This window comes from Henckelia pumila, chromosome 4 (assembly GCF_033568475.1).
Source record: "Henckelia pumila isolate YLH828 chromosome 4, ASM3356847v2, whole genome shotgun sequence".
NCBI classification, from domain to species: domain Eukaryota; kingdom Viridiplantae; phylum Streptophyta; class Magnoliopsida; order Lamiales; family Gesneriaceae; genus Henckelia; species Henckelia pumila.
In genome coordinates, this window is record NC_133123.1 from 66232449 (window position 1) to 66254228 (window position 21780).

At 35.6% G+C, this 21780-nt stretch overlaps 1 protein-coding gene across 1 annotated transcript; it reads right to left on the reverse strand.

The window, feature by feature from the left end:
- Window positions 1-1544: 1544 nt before the first annotated feature.
- Window positions 1545-5415, reverse strand: LOC140863117 (purple acid phosphatase 2-like). Its single transcript, XM_073266288.1, has 8 exons — window positions 4912-5415; window positions 4143-4343; window positions 3877-3988; window positions 3139-3368; window positions 2784-2922; window positions 2370-2590; window positions 2035-2156; window positions 1545-1950 (listed from the first exon to the last, which is right to left on the reverse strand). The coding sequence occupies exons 1-8, from the start codon at window positions 5101-5103 to the stop codon at window positions 1749-1751; spliced, it is 1419 nt and encodes a 472-aa protein (XP_073122389.1). The 5' UTR covers window positions 5104-5415; the 3' UTR covers window positions 1545-1748.
- Window positions 5416-21780: the final 16365 nt, after the last annotated feature.

Consider the following 21780-nt stretch of genomic DNA (forward strand, 5'->3'; position numbering starts at 1 on the left):
AAATATATATATTTTCAATTAAAAATTTGTTATTTCGTTTACATAATTTAGAAAGTCTAATTAACTTCAAAATATACTTACGTCATAAAAAAAGAGATAAATATTAATAGTATACACATTTTTTATGTAAAAAAATACGCCTAAAAACTTTCTACCGTTCAAATTTTGATATATTTATAATACGTATGAAAAATTTCCATAAATGATGTGTGTGTGTGTGAGTGTGTATATATATATATATAACAATCTACCCAATCAAAATTTGATATTTTACCATATATTGTGAAATGTTCAAGAATTTTTATGTTTATATCATATCATAAATTTCGTTTTTACTGATAGAAATTTGAAAAGTCTACTATATATACAAAAAAATTAGTATTTTGATTTGAACACACACTGAATATATAAATAGTGTTTAAATACAAAATCATAATATAAGAATTCAATCAAAATACACAAATGACTCATTTATTTTAATTAGAGTTGTCCTTGAAGTAGACACTTTAATTTTGCACTATTTGCTTAAGCTACGATTGTTCTGTTGTTACAATCTATATTCGTATGAAAACAAGGTAGATTTCAAGTTGTAATACATATTTCATGATGCTGAGGTGTATATATATATTTTTTTATTGATATTTATCTATCAATAAATTTGAGTATAATTTATATATTTTTTTTTCTATTTTACAGGGTTCATGCATACATGCAACAATAAAATATTGTTTTATAGAGAAAGTGAAACGAATCCTTAAAAAAGGTTATCTTTTTGCTATTAAAACATAATTGTGATACAAAATAGACTGAAATATACAATTAAATTTATAACTAAAATAAATGTATGCAAGATTTTCGATGAATTCAAGAGCTTTAGAGATTTGAAAAATATGGATTCCTTCGATTAAACAAAACTTTTTGCTACGTTTATTTTTTTTCTTCTTGCTTCATGAATATATCACATTTATATCTTTTTTTTTACTTATTAGTTTTTTTATTAAATGTAATTTTTTTTAATTATGTTTTATTAATCTAACACATTTTCTATCATTTTAATTTTTTTTATAGATATCATTGACAAAATGATATCAAGAGATTTCCTCCAAAATAGAAAAATTAATGTCGTGCTATGAAACTTATTAACTTTGTCATTGAAAAATTAGTGTAAATTCTATTTTTCTCAACTTTCTCATTTTATTTGTGGTAAATTATTATTTCATCCATATTTATTTTTTTGTTAGAAACAATAAGTTACCATGTACTTTGTGGGAAGAATTTGTTTTCTAATTGTACAATATATAATCTATTAGCTAATTTGTATTTTATTTATTTGTTCAAATTTTCACACTTGCTAATATTTATCGTTAATTATAAATACTAGTTTATAATAAAAAAATAAATATTAGATATATAAAAACTTAACACATATATATATATTATATTTAAATTGATATCAAAACTAGATTAAACCAATATCACTATTTGTATGGTAGATCGACACCAATTTGAAACACAATAATACATGACAAGCCGATACGTGGACGAAAACCTGTTCCATATAACATAAACAGAAATTGAATCAGCTGTCGATGTGGGAATACATACGAATTAGAAACTTTTATTTCTACTTATTACTCTAAACTCCTTTTTTTGCCTTGTAGATAAACCATCACGTAATTCTCATCGCTGAGAAGTTTAAATGCACGACAGGTTTCCATCAATCAAATGTTACATAAAACCAAAAACGATCAAGATTTCATGGTGCTCGTAGAATCATCAATCCTACGCCAGAACCTGTTGTAAAACCACATGGCGTCCGCTTCTACTGCATATCCATCCTGATTCCGATGCCAGCTGAAATGAGCATGGGTTCTGTTCTTTATATCAAAGATAGCGTGGCCGAAGCTTGCTTCTCTATACGCCGAGTACTTGGGCTGTGGTTCAGTCATTCTGAAAATAGAATGAAAAATATATCATCTGTAAATCATACATGATTGAATCTGAGAGGTGTACGTATCGATATAGTTTTCTTACTTATTGGCTAAACCTTCAATATTCCCTCCATCACCAATGGTTATGTATACAGGGGCAGACTGGTCACTCACTGGGGTACATAAACCATTCACAATGTCGTATGCAATATTCGACACACGTTCCTGTCATGTAAACAAGGCAAAATATGATAGATAGAGCTCATGTAACAAACAATCTTATTCTGCTGGAAATACTTCCAAATCTTATAAAATCAGGAAACGAATTATAAGATTCTGTATATATGGCATATTGTAGAACTCAAAACTAGGCGGACTCGAGGAGCACCATCAATATTTGTAAATAGAGCAAGAAAAAGGTAGAGTGAGTGTACATACAGAGCGTTCATATGCATGAACATGACCCGCGAAAACGACATCAACTTTGTATTGAACAAACCATGGTTCATACATAACTCTCATCGTTTCTCCTTCCATAAAGTGATAGCTGTAGCTGTTGTACCATGGAGAGTGCATGAGAACAATCAGCCACGGTGTTTCACTTCTGTTAACTTTTGGTAGCTCGGCCTCGAGCCACATGTTTTGAGGAGTGTATTTGCCTAAAAAAAAAAAAGAAATAGTATATTTTACACAATTCTAAATGTTTTTTTGATCTAATCGGGTAAGCAAATGGCCGTCATGGAGAGATAGAATGATATTTAATGATGATGAGCTAGGCTGAACCCAAAAAATTTTGATGGGGGAAACTGCCTAGCATCATCATCGTTGGGTTTCCGAATGACAATTCCTTACCATATGCTGAATATGATGACAAAACTATGATATGTGCTGAAGCTCTCTTGATAGAGTACCAAAATGGAGATGTACTATATGATGCTTTGTGAGGAACATGGTAACGATGAGTATAAGGCTTGAAAGGTTCTGTTTCACCCTGCAACAAAAAACCACCGCCTTGCATCAATTTTACAATGGAAATCAAACAAATTTGGTACCAAACCCACTTCAATATTTATCTCATGCTCTCCACACATACACACACCGAAAATGAATGCAGAAGATGAGTCTTGAAGCACAAAAACAAGTAGTCATCTAAAGGAGTTCATATCATTCATCAAACAACCAATTCTAAATTTTTAGTGGTACTCACAATTTCTGGATCAAAGTCAATCTCATGATTTCCGGCCGTCCAAATCCAAGGTTGATAGGCAACACTTCTTTCGACAAATCTTCCCCATGTATCCCATCTCACGTTGTCATGATAAGGATAGGTATCTGCATAAGAGAGGTCTCCAACAAACAACACGGTTTGTCCCTTAGCTGGATCTTGCTCATAATGAGTAAGTGTCGAGTTGGAGTCATAAGTCTGGCCAAGGTCACCTACAACAAACACAACACTCAATTGATATATTTGAGTTGTGTGCATTAAAATCAACATTTAATCAACCACCAAAACACTGGTCTTTTCAACTTTCAAACTTGCATTTTCATCACATCTAGAGTTTTCCCCATTACAATGACTGTTAACTAGGGTAAGTGATTGTAGGTAGTGTAATCATAGAGACAAGTAACTACCACTGTGTTAAAAGTTATAGCAAGTGGTACAATCGCTTAAGCTTAAGCTTAACGATCGATTGGAATTTTACATATTCAATCATATAGGATAGTATGAGTAATTGTTGATCACAATGGTTATTAAACAATGTGCATCACTTTTCCATTCAACGTGATGCCAAACAAATGCCACTTCAATTGGCCAACAATCTTAATTGAGCATTTCAAGATTCTCTTTACAAAAATTAATTCAAGATCAAAAAGGTAAATGGTTGAATGAACTAACAAAGTACAGAGTATTGTATGCAAACAAGACTTAAAAAAACATCAATACCTATCAGACCAAAAGTGTAAGGAACATCAGGGCCAACTATGGGAGGAGTCGTGAACCAGAACATTCGTGTTGTATGCCCAATACCAACCACATAGTAATATTTGGTGTTATGCTGCCATAAAACCATCGAAAGAAAAATATTCATGTCAAATTCTGCCACAATTTCAAAGCTGAAATATCTATTAGAGAACATATATGAACATTATTTTAGTTAAAAGAAAAGGAACATTGCTCATGAGAATACAAAACAATTTTAAAAAATTCACCTTCAAATTCTTAACTACGCAATGATGGATGTATCCTGAAGTATAATTATAGAACTTGTAACTTGTTACAACCCCCTTTGCTTTTTTCTTATGCTTACTGTTTTCAGCCCAATAATGAACAGTGTTCGAACCAGATTCATCCACCGTAACCCAAGATATAATCACTGCCTTTCCTTCATGATCTCCTTGTGTTAAATGCACCTGATAATAATAACAATATAAAGTCATACACACGTTTGATTAAATATCCGAGCTGCTTCGAAAAGTCCGAGGGTGGATTCAATACCTCTATACCAGTATCAAGCAATTGTGACATGAAAACTTGTCCACTTTGCATGAATTTTCATAAATTAATTAAGTTTTTACCCTTGACAAAATTTTAAAATTTTGTGAAATTGGAGACATCTTGTAAAAAAGTATTTCTCAGTTTTTTCTGAACAAAAAATACTTAAGAAATTCAAGATCAAGCAGTGGAGGATTTTTAATATTGTAATTTATTTTGTGATAGTAAAGATTAACAAGCTGGGAATGCTTAATATATATTATTACAAAGCAACACCACCAAAGTCTTAAAATATGAGTAAAAATCAAGACTTTTCTTCGTGACGCAGTAATAACTAATAAAATAAAAGGTTTACAGCAATCTTTTTCCTACAAAATTCTTGGATGCAAAAGAAACATAATAAAAATAATGAATGGGCACACACTAAAAACCAGATAAAGAGGGAAGGCAGAACAAGAAAAAAAGCGGAGGAGGGTGCGCAGAAACCTGCTGAGGCGCATTATAGCCAGGAGGCACGGCGAATACATCGCTATCCAGCGGCATATCGCCGCTTTTCTCAACTTTTCTAACGAAACTGCTCGTATCGCCTCCATTGCACGGCACCGCACCATTCAGCACCGCAGCAATCAGCACCGAAATCAGACAACGAATCCCTGTTCTTGGCACATGACTACCCATCTTCTTGTTGAGCAAAAACCCGAAACACAAACACCTTTCTTCTTCAAATGAACTGCATTCGGGTACGAGTTCGAAGAATCAAACAAAAGTTTCTGTGTTATTTGTTTTCGAAGAATACTTTAGTTTGAACTTTTAAAAAATCGTAGATTTGATATTTTAATTATATGTTTGAAGATAAAGGGGGAAATGGATCATTTAATGGGTTTCTGTGATTCTTGGGGAGAGTGGACTTTTTGTTTTTCGAGTTGCGACAAAATCTTGAAGAAAAAGTTGCCGTTTTTTCATTGGAAAGGCTGATTTCGGTTGGACTTGTAGACTCTTCTTTTTCTTGTTAGTGAATGGACAAAAAGGCCGACGTTGAACACTAATTCTTGGATATGTGAATGATATCATTAATCAATTGGGTCTAATATTTGATTGAATATACATGCAGTCCTATCACGTGGAATTTCAATTATTAATATTGAGTCACATCGTAATGGAATTTTCCTCACAGTAGAACAATTGCATTATAACTAGTATTTTTGACTTGCACTGTTAACTTACTTGAGATTTTAAAATATTTTTAATGATTTTTCAACAGTTGAGAAATTAAATGAAAATAAGGAATTTTGGAAACAAAATTATAATCCACCAGCATTTTATCATAAAAGTACGGGACAACTAACAAAATAATCTTGGTTAAATACTTTTAAAAAATAAATGACACTTTCAGATGCATTCAAACATATTTAAGAGATTTTTTTTTAAATGAAGTTTGATAATGTTATTTAGAGGTGTCAAAATCGGGTTGGAAAAAAACTTGTCTATTTTTTGTTTTCGTCCATTAACTTTTTAAATTTTGATTTTGGTACATTAATTTTTAGTTTTCGGGTATTTTGGTCTAACTGTTGATGTAACACCGGAAAATATTGACGTGACATCGAAAAATGATGATGTGACCGAAAATGCTGACGTGTCCAGCCGTCAAGTCAGTAATTGGACCAAAATCAATGAAAATTAAAATTTAGTGTACCAAAACCAAACTTTGAAAATTTAATAGACCTAAACCGAAAAATAGATAACTTATTGGACCAAAAAAAGCTAGACACGTATCAATTTGACCAAAATCACTTAAAATTAAAAGTTAGAGCATCAAAACCAAACTTTGAAAAGTTAATAGACCAAGACCAAAAAAATGGATAACTTATTGGACCAAAAAAATATTCTCTCTTACAAAAATAAGCAGGTTTTTGTGAGAGACAATTCGATCCGGCTTTTATATATAATGAAAAATGATATTTTTGACATAAAAATAATATTTTTTTTGAATCGAGTCTAATAAAATATACGTCTAAAAAAATTGACCTAGGGTCGTTTCATAGAAGTTTTATATATATATATATATATATATATGTTAAAAGTGAATGGGCTTTTTTTAAATAAAAAAAAAAAATCTACTTGAATTTTCTAAAATGGCAAAAAATAAAATAAAAATTGATGGTGAGTATTACACAACATATATTGTTGTAACACGTATCCAAAATTAACGATCAAGTGATAATTAAGCACATGATCATGATAGATTAAGTAAAATATGATTAAGAGATTTTCAAAATGGGTCTAAGGAGTGAAAAAATAGATCCAAAACTCTTGAAAATGGCCGAGAGATTCCAAACTCTCGGAGGCGTCGGACCATCCGAACTATAAGATCGGATGGTCCGAATGGGTGGAGTTCGGAGGCCCTAAACCGATTCAAAAGGGCAGGGTTCGGTCGATTTGAAGAGAGATCGGACGGTCCGATTGCCATCGGATAAGATAGATAAGGAAAATAATTTAATTGGCTGAAAGTAGGCTTCGGACCCTCCAAAGTAAAGGTTCGGACGGTCCGAACAGTAGCCAATACAAGTATCCGAGAGAATGACGTCACGGATGATGTAATATCGAGATCGGACGATCCGAAGTGCCTCTTAAGACGGTCCTAAGTACTGAAAGTGACACTTGTCAAGCATGCAAAGATCGGACGATCCAAAGGTAAGATCGGACCGTCTGAACATGTTTTATAAATAGGGATGTGGAGGCTCAGATTTGAGTGCACCATTTTCTTTCCTCTCTCCAATTATAACCTATAATTAGGGGTTTATAGACGTCCTACTGAGGGGCCACGAGTGGCGGAGCGATACGAGGATAGTAGCGGAGCTGTGTCCAAGTTTTGGGCTATCGTCATCAGCAGGCTAACGACGGACGCGGGTATAACTTTGGATTCCTAAAAATAATTAGGAGTATGCAATAGCTTAGTTAAGGCTTTTAGGGCATATTTAATGATGCATGAGTACTTTTCATTGTAAAGATTATAGGCTTGGAACATAGAGTGGGAATTCTAGGACTGTCTTAGTAAGGTACGTAAGTACTGACTGAGATTATCAGCGAGTATGCATGCTTATATGTTGTATTTATGTGCCACTATTGCATGATTTTGTTATGCTACACGTTCATACATTTTGATTCAACCGGCATTATTGGCTTACCCAATCCGCCCCATTGCATGTGTGGATGGATATCATGGTTTTGGTTCTAGATATGTTCACTGTTATATGGTATAGGAGCCATCTCCTGATGCAACGATCCAGCGTGCTACATATCATGGCGCCTAGACTGAGCAGGATTTGATTCAAGTATGTTACCCAAACATTCATTTGCATGCATCATGTTTGTATTTTTGCCCGTACTAGCGTATTGAGCTTTAGAGCTCACGTCCAATGTTTTTTTGTTTTCTGGAAACCCATTCGATGAGACAGTTGCAGGTGCAGGCAGTGCGCCCCGGGACTCGGAGGAGTCAGTGACCAGTAAGAGAGACAACAAGATTAGCTGTAGGATTTTTGTTGTTAAGGTTTGTTCGATTTTGTTGTATTTATTGAATTTGTTTAAATCAGTTGTATTCTGTCGATCCAGTATTTATTTGGATTTCCGTAACATATCTCTGATTACATTTAATTGCATGCTTAATTAAGCTTTAAATCTTTGATAAGTAGTAGATCCGGGTCGTGTCTCTAAATTTATTGGTATCAGAGCTTGAAATAAGATTTTTGAGACATATTGCTAAGATTTTTTGTGATCTTTGTAGGGATGATGAGACTTTAAATGTGATGATGATGTGGCAATTGGATTGTCCGAAGACTATCATCATCGGCAGGATTTTAAAATACTTGGATTAACGGGATTCCAGCAAGATCATACATGAGTGAAGGATCGTGTTCGAGACACCAAGATTTTGACTCATGTGGATCCTAGCTTTGGATCGAGTACTAGACGCCAGAGCCACTGGCAAAAAATTGGTTGGAACACGTGTGATGCTTACATCCATTTCGTTTGAACAGGATAAAACTTCTTTGAAGATTCTCCACTAGCAATTGGAGAGATTGTCATAGAGATCTTATCTCATCCATAGGGCAATACACATATAACAATGACGCACCCTATTGAGTAATAAGAATATCTAAGTTTAACATTATTTCTAGAGTTTCTCCTCTCGGTCAGCTCGAAGGACGTGATCTGCCCAAGAGTGGGGGACTTATGATAGGTTATGACCCAATTTTATTTTTTCCCAGTCCAAGCACAATGACTCAATCTATTTGGGTCTCATATTATTTATTTGGACACTTTATCAAGGCCCATAAATTCCTAAAAGCCCATAAGAGGCTCAAGCCAATAAAACTCTCCGACAATCTATAAATAACTCAAGTCCTCTTATTATTAAGGTACGCACTCTATAGTCACATCTTCTAGTTCTCTAGAACTTTTATTGGGAAAATTATGACTTGAGCGTCGGAGTGTTTTCGTCGGGCAACCCCCGACGCCACTCACTTTGATTTGTGATGTAGGTGACAACCCACGAAGTTCAGTCTTTGAAACAGTTTGAGTATTAATCAAGCTATATCCAGATCTCCACAAGTTACCCATATTTTCTTTAATCAGGTAGTATCAATTTTTTACTACATCACTCCCCATATAGTTGGTCGGAAAGAAATAAAAAAAATAAACAGAAAAATATATATAATTTTGAATTTATATACAACGGAATTTTTACGTTATGAGCACACAAAGTAATAAATAAACAGAAATATATATAATTTTGAATTTCTGCACAACAACGGTACTTTTTAAATTTTCATGATGGAGATAATTTTCATGGTGGATATAAATATTTTTAGATTTATTGACTAAGAACTAAGAATAAAAATAAGTACATGGCATCAAACAAAAGCTTGAATTTACGAGCATTACATTTAAAGAAGCATATCAATTACGAGAGGTAGAGAAGGCCAAAGGAAAAGAAAATTAGCTAAGCACACAAGTTAACAAAATTACATTACACAAGTAATATGTGTGTGGTGTCGATAGTAGTATTGAGATTGAACGTGGAGAAGGAAGAGGTTTTTAAAAATAAGTTTCAATGCATTTAATACTGATCTATTATACTTGTCAAAAAAAATACTGATCCATTATAGATTTATTTTTTCAAAGTATCTTATAGACTTCTACATCAAAAAATACATATATATAATATATACATTGCTTCTACTCTAAGATTTTTTTTTTTTTTTACTTTAATGTATTTGTAATTTAATATAACTTAAATATCAATCACATGATATCATTTTCACAATATTTTTTCATTATATATGATAGTTGCAGTAATATAATATTTATAAAATATAAAATAAAATATATACATAGATATTGTTGGGGATCGGTTAAGGTGATAGATACTGCTAAACTGATATTTCGTCTGGTAACTATAACAGTTTACCCTTCTTCCTACGACAAGTTGAGATCAATTGAGATTGGTCAACTGAGCTCTTTCTTTCTCGATGTCGATAGTAATCAGCAAACAAAATATTGTGCGAAAAGATGCCGAATAATAGATTCTGAACTAATAATCAAATGATCTAGTGGGTGGTGAAAGTGATTGACTGAAAGTAAGGTGCACAAGAGTTTGTTTCTGGATGTTCGGAGAAAATACTCTTACGTCACCGCTTCTTCCACCTCGGAAGGATAGCACTAGAAGAATTTGACTATTACAAGCAATTTGTAATAGCCCATCGAAGACTAGGACTTACACACATAGCCTATCCCAGAAATCCTAGCTAAAAGAACACAACCTGCGACTGTTTTTTTATACAACGAAGTTTGCAACACATCAACTGATATCTCTTGGTACAACTCAACACTTCGCACCAAATGATCCACGCTCATCTAATATGCTTGATGTGTGTGCTTATGTTCTTAAGCTCTTTGAAGTATTAATTAAAGTAAGATTTTAACTCCTCAACTGAATATATGTGGGTAAACTGAAAGTGTTCAATTTACCTCTTGATGACTTTAATATGTTTGTAAGTTCTTCTTGGAGTTGGATACTTCTTCATGCTGCCTTTGTTCTCTCTATTTATAAGCCTTCTCTAACAGATCTAATTTGAATTTGAATCATTTTGTTGTTGTCTAGTCTTTTCTACAATATTCTATGTTAATAGTGCACTGACTCTGTGTCTGGATCTCTGCGTTGTCAGCTTTGTACGGAAAACTTTATCCGCTTTTAGTTGCGGTGGTAAACTTATGTGATGAGTAAGTCGCTCTGTGATCAATCAGTTTAGTAGGTCTGCCTATCAGTTTAGTTCATGTTTCCACATGATTGGTTTAGCTCTGTTTTTGTAACATCAGTTTAGTGTTTTTCTTCTCTTCACCTGTTCAGTACTATTGTTGGATTAAGTCAAATATTGGAACCTAGATTATTCAACAGATATTAATAGGGCAAAATCCCGGTTCAGTCCTAAATGTTTGGACACATTCTCGATTTAGTCCTAAATATTTTTACGTTCTCGGTTTCATCCCAAATGTTTTCAAAATGTTCCCGATTCAGTCCTAAATGTTTTTACGTTCTCGGTTTCATTCCAAATATTTTCCAAAATTTTCCGATTCAGTCCTAAATGTTTTTACGTTCTCGATTTCGTCCCAAATATTTTCAAAAAGTTCTCGGTTTGATCCTTCTGTCTACTCGTGGGTTAAAACTAACATAATACATCACATGTCATTCACATGTTGTAAAAGCCCCAAAACCCTATATTGAAATTACTGACTTTCGTTTCACTTGTTTCCATAGTTTTGTTTCTTTGTCAAAGAAGTCGAAAAATCCCTAGTCATAAATGACCTTTGGCCTTCTGTCAAGCGTCGTGTTGGTTATTGGTGGTCCCTTGGAGACAACTAGGGGCGGCCCTAAGGTAGGACGGGTCGGGCGACCGCCCAGGGCCCCACCTTGAGACAGGCCCCCGATTATTTTTAAAAAAGCAGTATTTAAATTAATATCCAAATAAATTAGTTAAATCACTACAAACTCTCATGGTTCACTAACTCTGTTCAACTTCTATCTCCTTTCCTCTTGCGACCCTCCAACTATTTTAATCTATGCACGAAAATTTCTCGTAGACCTCCGTTGCATCATACGTAGACATACCGTCAAGTTTTTCTTAATTATTATTCAATTAAACTATATTGATTACTCAGATTGCAGGTTATGAAATTTAGTAATTTTACAAAAGGAAGAAATAAACTTTTCATTTTTGTTCATTTACTAATGGATTGTTGCATCATTATTTTATTAATTTATATTACAATGATTTAATTTATTATCTCTCTCCTATATATATATATATGTGTGTATATTTTTTGTTAGTATTTGACTTCATTATTTAGCACTATTTTACATTGTTTATGAATTTAGTTAAATAGTTTCATTTTTGCACAAATATTCATCAAAAAATATCGAAAAAATGACGAATTTATTTTAAAAATGAAATAAGAGTGAATTTTAAATAATATTGGTTGTTGAATCATTTAATTTTAGAAAATATGTGTAAAATTCTTTTGAATGTGTATCTTTTTTAATATTATATGTATGTATGTATATATATATATATATTATTAATAAAAGAGAATTATATTTTTAACTTCACCCCGGGCCACATTTTTCTCAGGATCGCCCTTGTAGACAACATGCAAGGACTGCGAGATGAAATCCATTATTTGGATAGGGAAAGACACGAAATGGATCAGAGGCTTGAAGAGGCTCGGCTTCGTGCGGAGAGAGTTACAAATGCTGTCATCGATTGGTCAAATGAAGGAACTCTGAAGCTCGAGGATGCCACGGGGATCTTGCGAGAATACGATGATCTTAAAGTCTGGAGTTTAATTGTGCGGTACTCGGTGGGCAAGAATGCTAAGAGGACTGCTTGAGGCATTTGAAAACTCCGAAAAGATGGGAATTCCATCGTTTGTGCTTGTCCCGCCCTTCCACCATCCATGGTGTACATCTATGACAAACCATGCTTGAATGATGATCATGTCCATGTGATAGCCATTTGTGGGGTAGGAGGAGGCAGAAAGACAACCATGGAACAGAGAATTGTGAACATAGTGAGAAACAAAACTATGGAACAAGTGAAACGAAATTCAGTGATTTCAATATGGGGTTTTGGGTCTTTTACAACATGTGAATGACATGTGATGTATTCTGTTAGTTTTAACCCACGAGTAAAAGGAAGGATCAAACCGGGAACTTATGAAAAATATTTGGGACAAAACTGGAAACTTCAAAATATTTAGGACTGAACCGAGAAATTTTGAGAAATATTTGGGAAAAAACCGGGAACGTAAAAACATTTAGGACTGACGGAAATTTTTGGAAAAAATTTGGGACGAAACCGGGAACGTAAATATATTTAGGACTGAATCGAAAATATGTCCAAACATTTATGACTGAACCATGATTTTTTCCGATATTAATGCATCCAACATTTAAAAAAAACATTTAAAAAAATACATTGAGAACTTACTTAATTATTATTTTTAATTTCTAAGAAAATAATTTTGGTCTTTGAGGTCAAGTTTATTGTACCAGGTGCAAATTGCGGATTTACCATTAAAATAGGAAGATAAAACAAATGAAAATTGACTTTTTCAGTCACGTGGTGACAATTCAATTAATATTAGTCACGCGTGTGAAGTTGAGATACTATTGCTTCAATTTACGTGACAAAGGTAACTTACAAAATAATCTTTACATCAAAAGCAAAATATCGCCCTTCAGAAAGTAAGTGGAGAAAAAAAGGGAGATGAGACAAAAGATGGATGCGTTCGATTTAGGTAATGTTTGACTGAGCTTTTAGGTAGTACCTTTCAACTTTTCTTTCACAAGCAATACTTTAATTTTATAGATTAACCTGAAATTACATATATGATTCCAAATTTTATAATGTAAAAAATGCATTTTAGCTTTGTGCTTCTATGAAGACATCTCGGATGATTATCAAATGAACGTGGTACGTGTTTCGATTTCTGCAAGCAAAAACTTTGTTATGTTTTCTGAAATCTTGAAAAAAGATCTATATCATCGATCATCTTCTCTGACGAACAATTTCACCAAGGACATGGTCACAACATCAGGAGATTATCTTTGACCGTAACATGATCGAAAAATTGGGATATCATTAGTCCTCTACGGAAGAATGACTCCACTGTTGGAGTATGAAGGCAAAAATAAATTTTTACAACTTACGTTAAAATAGATTTCATTCCATAATTTATAAAAAATTACAACTACAAATATTAAATGCATATTAATTAATAATTGGAAAATGAACTTTTGACTGATATCAATTCTTCAAGCATTCCAAGAAAAAGTCTCTTGAGATCACATGTTTAATTTTTATCACCCTCCCTTAAACATGTGATTGGATAACACCAAGTTTATCTCTGAGTCTTTGGAAATCTGAAATCTTCAATGCCTTGGTAAAAATATCGGCTATTTGTTCTTGAGTTTTAACATGCTTCAGCAAAACTTCACCTTGCTTACACAGTCACGAATAAAATGATATCGTGTGTCGATGTGTTTACTTCTTTCATAAAATACCGGATTCTTGGCCAATGCAATTGCAGAAATATTATCAATATGAATCTGAGTTGCCTCTTGTTTCTCAAGCTGTAACATCTTCAGTAGATTCTTCATCCATATAGAATGACAAACACAAGCGGTGGCAGCCACGTACTCAGTTTCACAAGAGGATAATGTCACAATTTGCTGTTTTTTCAAACTCCAAGCTACCGCAGCAGATCTAAGAAAAAATACAAAACCTGTAGTACTCTTCCGATCATCTAAATTTCATCCCCAATCACTGTCACAAAACCCGGTCAACTTAAAATATGAATTACTTGGATAAACTAAACCAAAACTGATTGTTCCCTTCACATAACTCACAATCCGTTTGAGTGCCTTCATGTGAGTTTGAGTAGGGGCAGTCATGAGTTTGCTCAAAAAACCTGCGGCAAATTGAATGTCCGGTGTAACGCCCCGTTTTTATCTTAATTGAGCTTATTTGAGATAATCAGAGTTTCCAGAATTCAAGAGCCGACTTGATTTTGATCAGGGTCCATTTTGCAAATTTTGGAAATTTCAGGGACTAAAGTGCAAATTTTGAGTTTAATATATTATCTACCATTTTTTTGACTTGGGGATAGTCTCCTTCTTCTCCTCCATTCCTCCTCCACGAATTCGACCCCCATTAGAGAGAAAAACGTGAGTTTCAAGCTTTCAGATTTCTCCCCGAGCACGATCCGTCCGTTAAAATTTATTTCTGAAGGCAGATTAGCGATCACGGTTGCGAGAGCTTTGTTCTATCGTAAGTTTTTCTACGATCGGATACATTCTATTTTTTGGATATTTTTAGAATCGTTCGAGATTCGAGTATGTTGTTCTTGACAGAGTTATGAGCGTTTATTATCTGTCAGTTTTGAAATAGAGCAACGTTCATAATTGTTTTGATTTTTGGAAGCCATTTTCAAAAAATGAGGTTTTGAGATTTGTTGGAATTGCCTTGTTATTGTTGTATTAGTATTGATTTGGGTTGATATCAATATTGAACTGATGTCTGCATTTCCGGTTGGTTTAGTTATAGCCGTTATGCCATCGGTTTGAGTTTTTGGAGATTTGAACCGTTTCGAGTTGTTGATCTTTGGCTTGTGTATTGATCGTCGTTGTTGATCTTCTATTTGTATCTGAACAGATTCGTTTGGAGTTTTTCAAGCCCGGTGTTAACAGCATTTGATCGTCAAGAGATTGGACGAAGAACGGTAAAGAGATTTACCTTGAACCGTAGTTGTTGTTAGATTGTATAGTCTTTGATACAATCTTTTGTTGTAGCTTATCCAAAGTTAGAACTGCTGCATTGAAAGGTAAAAGGCAGTCATCGTTAGTGGGATAGCATACTCGGGACAGTTGGTTCTCGAGTTTCCCTTAAAATCACATTCTTGCATCAATACTTGTTCTAGTATGTGGAACTTGTACTTTGCTTATTGATTGAGCTTTTGTTATGTGGATTATGTTTTATGTTTTGTTATGCATTCATCTTGAGCCAACTTTGATTTCAGCGGGCAGAACAGCCCTTTTTGTTTAGACATTTTGGGGGCTATGTTGCGAGTGGCCTGGGTTGTAGAAGTTTACCTAGTGTCAGCATACTCCTCATAGTCGCACCGAAGTCTAGAGGATTGGGATACGTGACACCACCTCGATTGGAAGAGTCGGTGAGTCATTATGTGGTCTTATCCTCGGGATCCCAAAAAGCACAGCAGCAATCCCTCTTTTATCAGAATTGATATCCCGATTTAAAGACATTCATTTCATTACGTTGATATTGGTTACGTTGTTACCTTGAAAGCATGTTTGTTGTTGTATTACTTGTTATGTTTCTTTTACTGGGATTATCATTCTCACCGGTCTATCCGGCTGTTGCTTTGTTTGTATGTGTACTTGGCAACAAGTGGGGCAGGATCAAGTCAGCGAAGACCTGGTTAACAGCAAGAGGGAGAGTTAGTAGTGGGACTCGGTTTAGAAGTCGAATCAGCATGTTTATCTAGTTTAAGATTGAAGCATGTTAGAACTCGAACTTTGTGAGACCTCGATTCTAAACCACTAATCTCGGATTAAACAACAATTAAGCGAACAAGAATCCAAGAGTAAAACAATTCAATTTTTTTTTTTTTTTTAAACGCCGCGCGCCCGCGCGAGGAACCAAGCTCGCGCGTGCGCGGGTTTCAACAACCGAGACCAACCAAAGGCTCGCGCCCGCGCGAGGTACCAAGCTCGCGCGCGCGGGGGCAAACAATTCAGAGGCCCAACGGAGGCCTCGCGCGCGCGCGAGGAACGCCTCGCCCGCGCGCGGAAGGCCTGGGCAGAAAATGCTCAGGCTGCAGAAAATAAAGAAAGGATTCCGCGCTTGGTCCGACATGCCTTCAAATACATATGCAATAACAGGGTGTAGGGAAACATGCCATAACAAGTCATGCTTTCAGAAGGCCTAAAAACAACCAGAAGTCTAAATCGATACAACAACAACATACTTCGATTTTAGATTACAATCCGAATACAAACTAATTCGAATAACAAAACATATCAAGTTCGAGTTCTAACATGCTTCAATCTTAAACTAGATAAACATGCTAATTCGACTTTTAAACCGAGTCTCACTTCTACTACTTGCCCTCGAAGCTAACCATGCCTCTTCTGACTTGTTCCTGCCCCACCTGTTGCCAAGTACACATACAAAACAAAACAACAACCGGATAACCGGTGAGAACGACATTCCCAGTAAAAACAACATAACAAGTAATACAAGTAACAAACATGCTTTCAATACAATAACGAAATCAATAACATCGTAATGAAATGCATGTCTTTAAATAGGGATATCAAATCTGATAACGAGGGATTGCTGCTGTGCCTTTGGGATCCCGAGGATAAGATCACGTAACAACTCACCGACTCTCCCAATCGAGGTGGTGCCACGTATCTCACTCCTCTAGACTTTGAGCAACTATAATGAGTATGCTAGCACCAGACGAAACGACTACGACCTGGGCCACTCAATCATAGTTCCCAAACGTCTAAACCAAAAAGGGCGGTTCTGCCCGCTGAAACAAGATTGGCTCAAGATGAATGCATAACAGAAACATAAAACATAATCCTTTTAACAAAAACCAATACAATCAAACAATACACAAGTTCCTCATGCTAGAACAAGTGTAGATGCAAGTATGAGATTTCAAAAGGGAAAACTCGAGAACCACAGTCCCGAGTATGCTATCCCGCTACGATGACTGCTTTTACCTTTCAATGCAGTAGCTCCAACTCTGGATAAGCTACAAAAGAGATTGTATAAACAACTACACAATCTAACAACAACAAGGCAACGGTTCAAGGAAAACTCTTTATACCGTTCTTCGTCCAATTCTCTGAAACGATCAAACAGCTGCTAACTCTGGGCTTGACAACTCCAAACGAATCTGTTCAGATACAAGAGATGATTGATCAATAACCACGATCAACTTACAAGCCAAGTTCAAACTCAAAAACGGTTCAAAATCTCCAAAAACTCAAACCGACGGCATAACGGCTATAACTGAACAAACCGGCAACGCAGACAGCAGTTCAATACTGATAACAACTCAATTCAATGCTAATACAACAACAACAAGACAAACCCAACAAATCTCAAAACCATGATTTTCGAAAATGGCTTCCAAAAATCATAACAAATCCGAACGTCGCTCTATTTCAAAACTGACAGATAATAAACGATCAGAACTCTGTAGAGAACAACATACTCGAATCTAGAACGATTCTAACAACATCCAAAAACTAGAATGTATCCGATCGTAGAAAAACTTACGATATAACAGAGCTCTCACTGCTGTGATCGATAATCTGCCTTCAGAAATAAATTCCAACGGACGGATCGAGCTCGGACTGGATTTGGAAAGCTTAAAGAAGCGTTTCCTCAAGCTTTAATGGAAGGAATCGATGGAGAGGAAGAAGGAGGAGAAGTGAAGACTAAGTCAAGTCTTTTCCAAGTGTAGATAATATATTAAACTCAAAATTTGCGTTTTAGTCCCTGAAATTTCCAAAATTTGCAAAAAGGACCCTGATCAAAATCAAGTCGGCCCGTGAACTCTGCAATCTCCGATTAACTCAAATAAACTCATTTAAGATAAAAAAAACGGGGCGTCACAAACTTGTTATGTTTGTTATGTTGGAAAACGGTGTTCAGATCAATTAGAATTGATACCCGGTGCAACGGAAGTTTAAAAATTTATTTTATTAATATGGAACGATTCCATATCTGGGTATCAAAACTTTTACGATTAAATTCACACAAGTAAAACAAATAATCACAATTAATGTTTTACCTTAAATCTCGAAACGAGATTATGGACTCCAACAGAATTTAATCTGCTCTTCTTGTAAATCTCGGGAACTGATGGCGTCACGATCAATCATCGGAATAAGGTCCACGAACAGAAAACAGAAACCCTCTGATTGACTGCACTAGAAATCAATCAGAAGTTTTTCGTAGAGAATAAACAGATATGATCTGTTAATTCAGATTGTAATTTTTCATAAAAATCACAAGCCGAATTTTCTTCGAAAGGGACAAGGAATTTTCGAAAAATCCCTTAGAATTATTTATGCAGTGTTCGAAAATTATAAGACACAATGTAGTTGATTTTCGAACCCAACACCTCTATTTATAGATAATTTCTAGTTATAATTGTATCAGGACTCTAACTCCTTAAAGCCCACAATCCATAACTTAAGCCCAACAAGCCAAGCCCGTTGTTATAAAAATTAATATAAAATTCATCGTGACTCCGATTGATAAACTGATTTCACCAATGTGCACAGAAACCATTTCTGCATCTTTTAGAGTCAAGATAATTTTTCTGAATCCGAATTCAGTGATTTCCAAAAATGTCCATCCCTATGTCATTTTAGGAAATCTCACTCCCTTTAGTTAAGAAGTACAACTTCTCTTTCATTAAATTTAACTCTTTAAATTTAACTATCTCTACGGGGTTTTAGTAATCCATTACTTGTGTAACCCTCAATGGTTCAGGAATACAGCTAGCCATGGGCTCACAACTCCTTGTGACTCGGAACAACAATTTCTGACTTACCCATCGAATCATGGTAAGAGCGCCTAGCAACATCGCCCCATGATTCCCTAGGTATTACTGATAGTGCCTGCAAGAACCAGTAGATTTTGGTTAGCGTATAGTACGGTCCCTTCATCCATATATCCCGATCGAATCAACAACCATTGGTATATCGAGAGTCGTTCGAGATTCGATAACTATGCATTACATCTTGGAGATCAAATAGTGACATCGCATGTGTTACTAGGATAATCAATTAACCTAAAACACATCATGTACTCTGGCCAGAGATTCGTCACACTAATATCTCCTCAGATCGCATAGGATATCCACACTCGCAAGTATGTGGTGAATCCTTGACAACAAAGCATCGACTCCTATATGTGTCGTAACTATACCCAATCCCGACACCTGATGACCCCAATAGAGTCGGTAAATGAGTCAAAGTACAGTACTAGCATATAGAGTCTCAATGATGTTTCAAGTAATAAGGACTAATGGTGTACAACCAAAACCGCGGACTTTATCCACTCGATAAGTGATAACCACTTGGAAAGTCCGAATAGGGTAGTTCGATCATTCATCATATGAATATCCATTTGCATGCTTTGAACATCTCTATGTTCCATACCAATGAAACGTGGTACTCGGCATCGCAAATGCTAGTCTCAATCTCGAGCGATCCTTATCCTTATTATCGGACGGCTCAATTGACTAGGAACAGTTTAGAATATACAGTGACTATAAGATGTGTTTCATGATAGCCATCCCCATGTGCTACCACATCTTACATACACTATAGTATATTCAAGGTCTTTATCAAAAAAACAATAGTATATCATAATATAACAATATGAAGAAAGATAAAGTCAATGCCATTATAAAAGTGTAAATTATATTAAACAAAAGATTGTTTTACATAGAGTCATCAAAGCCCTTAGCCACAAGTTGGCTAACCGGGCACCCACTCTTTCATGTTATTCGAATTTGTTTTGTATTCGGAATATAATCTAGAATCGAAGCATGTTGGCGTTGTATCGATTTAGATCCTTGTTGATCTTAGGCTTTATGAAAGCATGTTTGATTTTGAGTATTCTCTATACCCTGTTTTAGTGTATGTAATTGAATGCACGTCAGAAGCAAACGCGAGATTTTTTTTTTAGCCTGAGATTTTTGCCCAGTCCTTCTGCGCGCGAGCGAGGCATTCCAGGGGCCTCGGTTTTGTTATCCCCCGCGCGGGCGCGAGCCCTTGGTTGGGCTCGGGTTGAGAAGCCCGCGCGCGCGCAAGATGGCTATCTCGCGCGGGCGCGTGGCATTCCTTTTAAAAATAAAAAAAAACTTTAACTTGCTTTTAATCTTGGGTTCTGGTTTGATTATTGTTGTTTAATTCGAGATTAGTTGTTTAGAACCGATATCTCACATTAAGTGGTATCAGAGAGTTAAGATTCTTGGTTGAACTAGAGTGAGCGGGGTAGTTTGAGTCCGCATGTATTGGCTCCTCGCATGTGTTTGAATTATTTAATTGTTTATTTAATTCCATGCGAGCATGCTTTATTATTTGAGAATTAATTGAATTACATGATTTTGTGATTTAATTTATAAAGCATGAACTACTTGAGATATAACTGTTTTTGTTATCGACGGGTATCCGACATTTCAAGCTGTTGTAAGGGCACCGAATTATAGCGATTGAGTATCTAGTGTCCTAACCTTTGATTATCAGATGGGTCCTCGTCGAGTGATTAACAGAAACACACCGCCAGTCATTCCTACGACTGAACAAGCTAGCACTGAAGTTGATCAATTGGATGCTACAGCGACGCCGATGGAAACCTTGCTGAAGAGGTTTCAGTCGTTTAATCCTCCGTTGTTGATGGGTACAGAAAATCCAGTTGACTGTGAGAGTTGGTTGGATGACATTGTTCAGTTGTTCGATTCCATTGATTATACTGATGACCGCCGAACCAGGTTAGTCATTCATCAGCTTCGTGGTGTGGCCAAGAACTGGTGGATCACGACCAAGAGATCCTTGGAGAACAGAGATACAGTTGTCGATTGGTCTCTTTTCAAAACTGACTTTTATAAGCGGTTTTTCCCTCTTTTTGTACCGAAAGGACAAGGGAGCAGAATTTGCCAATCTGAGGCAAGGGAATTTGAACATTGAGGACTACGTAGCCAAGTTTGATAGTCTGTTACTTTTTTCACCGCACATTGCCAACAGTGAAGAAGCCAAAGCCGATCAGTTCATCAACGATTTGAATCCCGACATCTTCACATTGGTGAACACTGCTAGGCCAGATAAATTTTCGGATGCCATGAATCACGCAAAGGGAGCTGAAGCAGGCTTGTGGAGGCAGAGAGGTAATCAGATGGTGTCTCAGCAGCAGAGGCAGTCTCAGAACCAACCATCTCAGCATCAGAATTAGCCACCTCAGTATCAGAACCAGCAGCAGAGTTATGAAGGTAGAAACAGTGGGGGGAAATAGAAGGGATCAGTACAAAGCAAGGGGGAAATAGTTCAAGAGGCAGGGGAACAATTCTTCTAGTTCCAGTGGTTTTCAGGATAGAGTTCTGGATCTTCATCCATGTACTGCAGCAAGTGTGGGGGAAGACACTCACCGGATCAGTGTGTGGGAGTCTTTGGGAACTACAACACCTGTC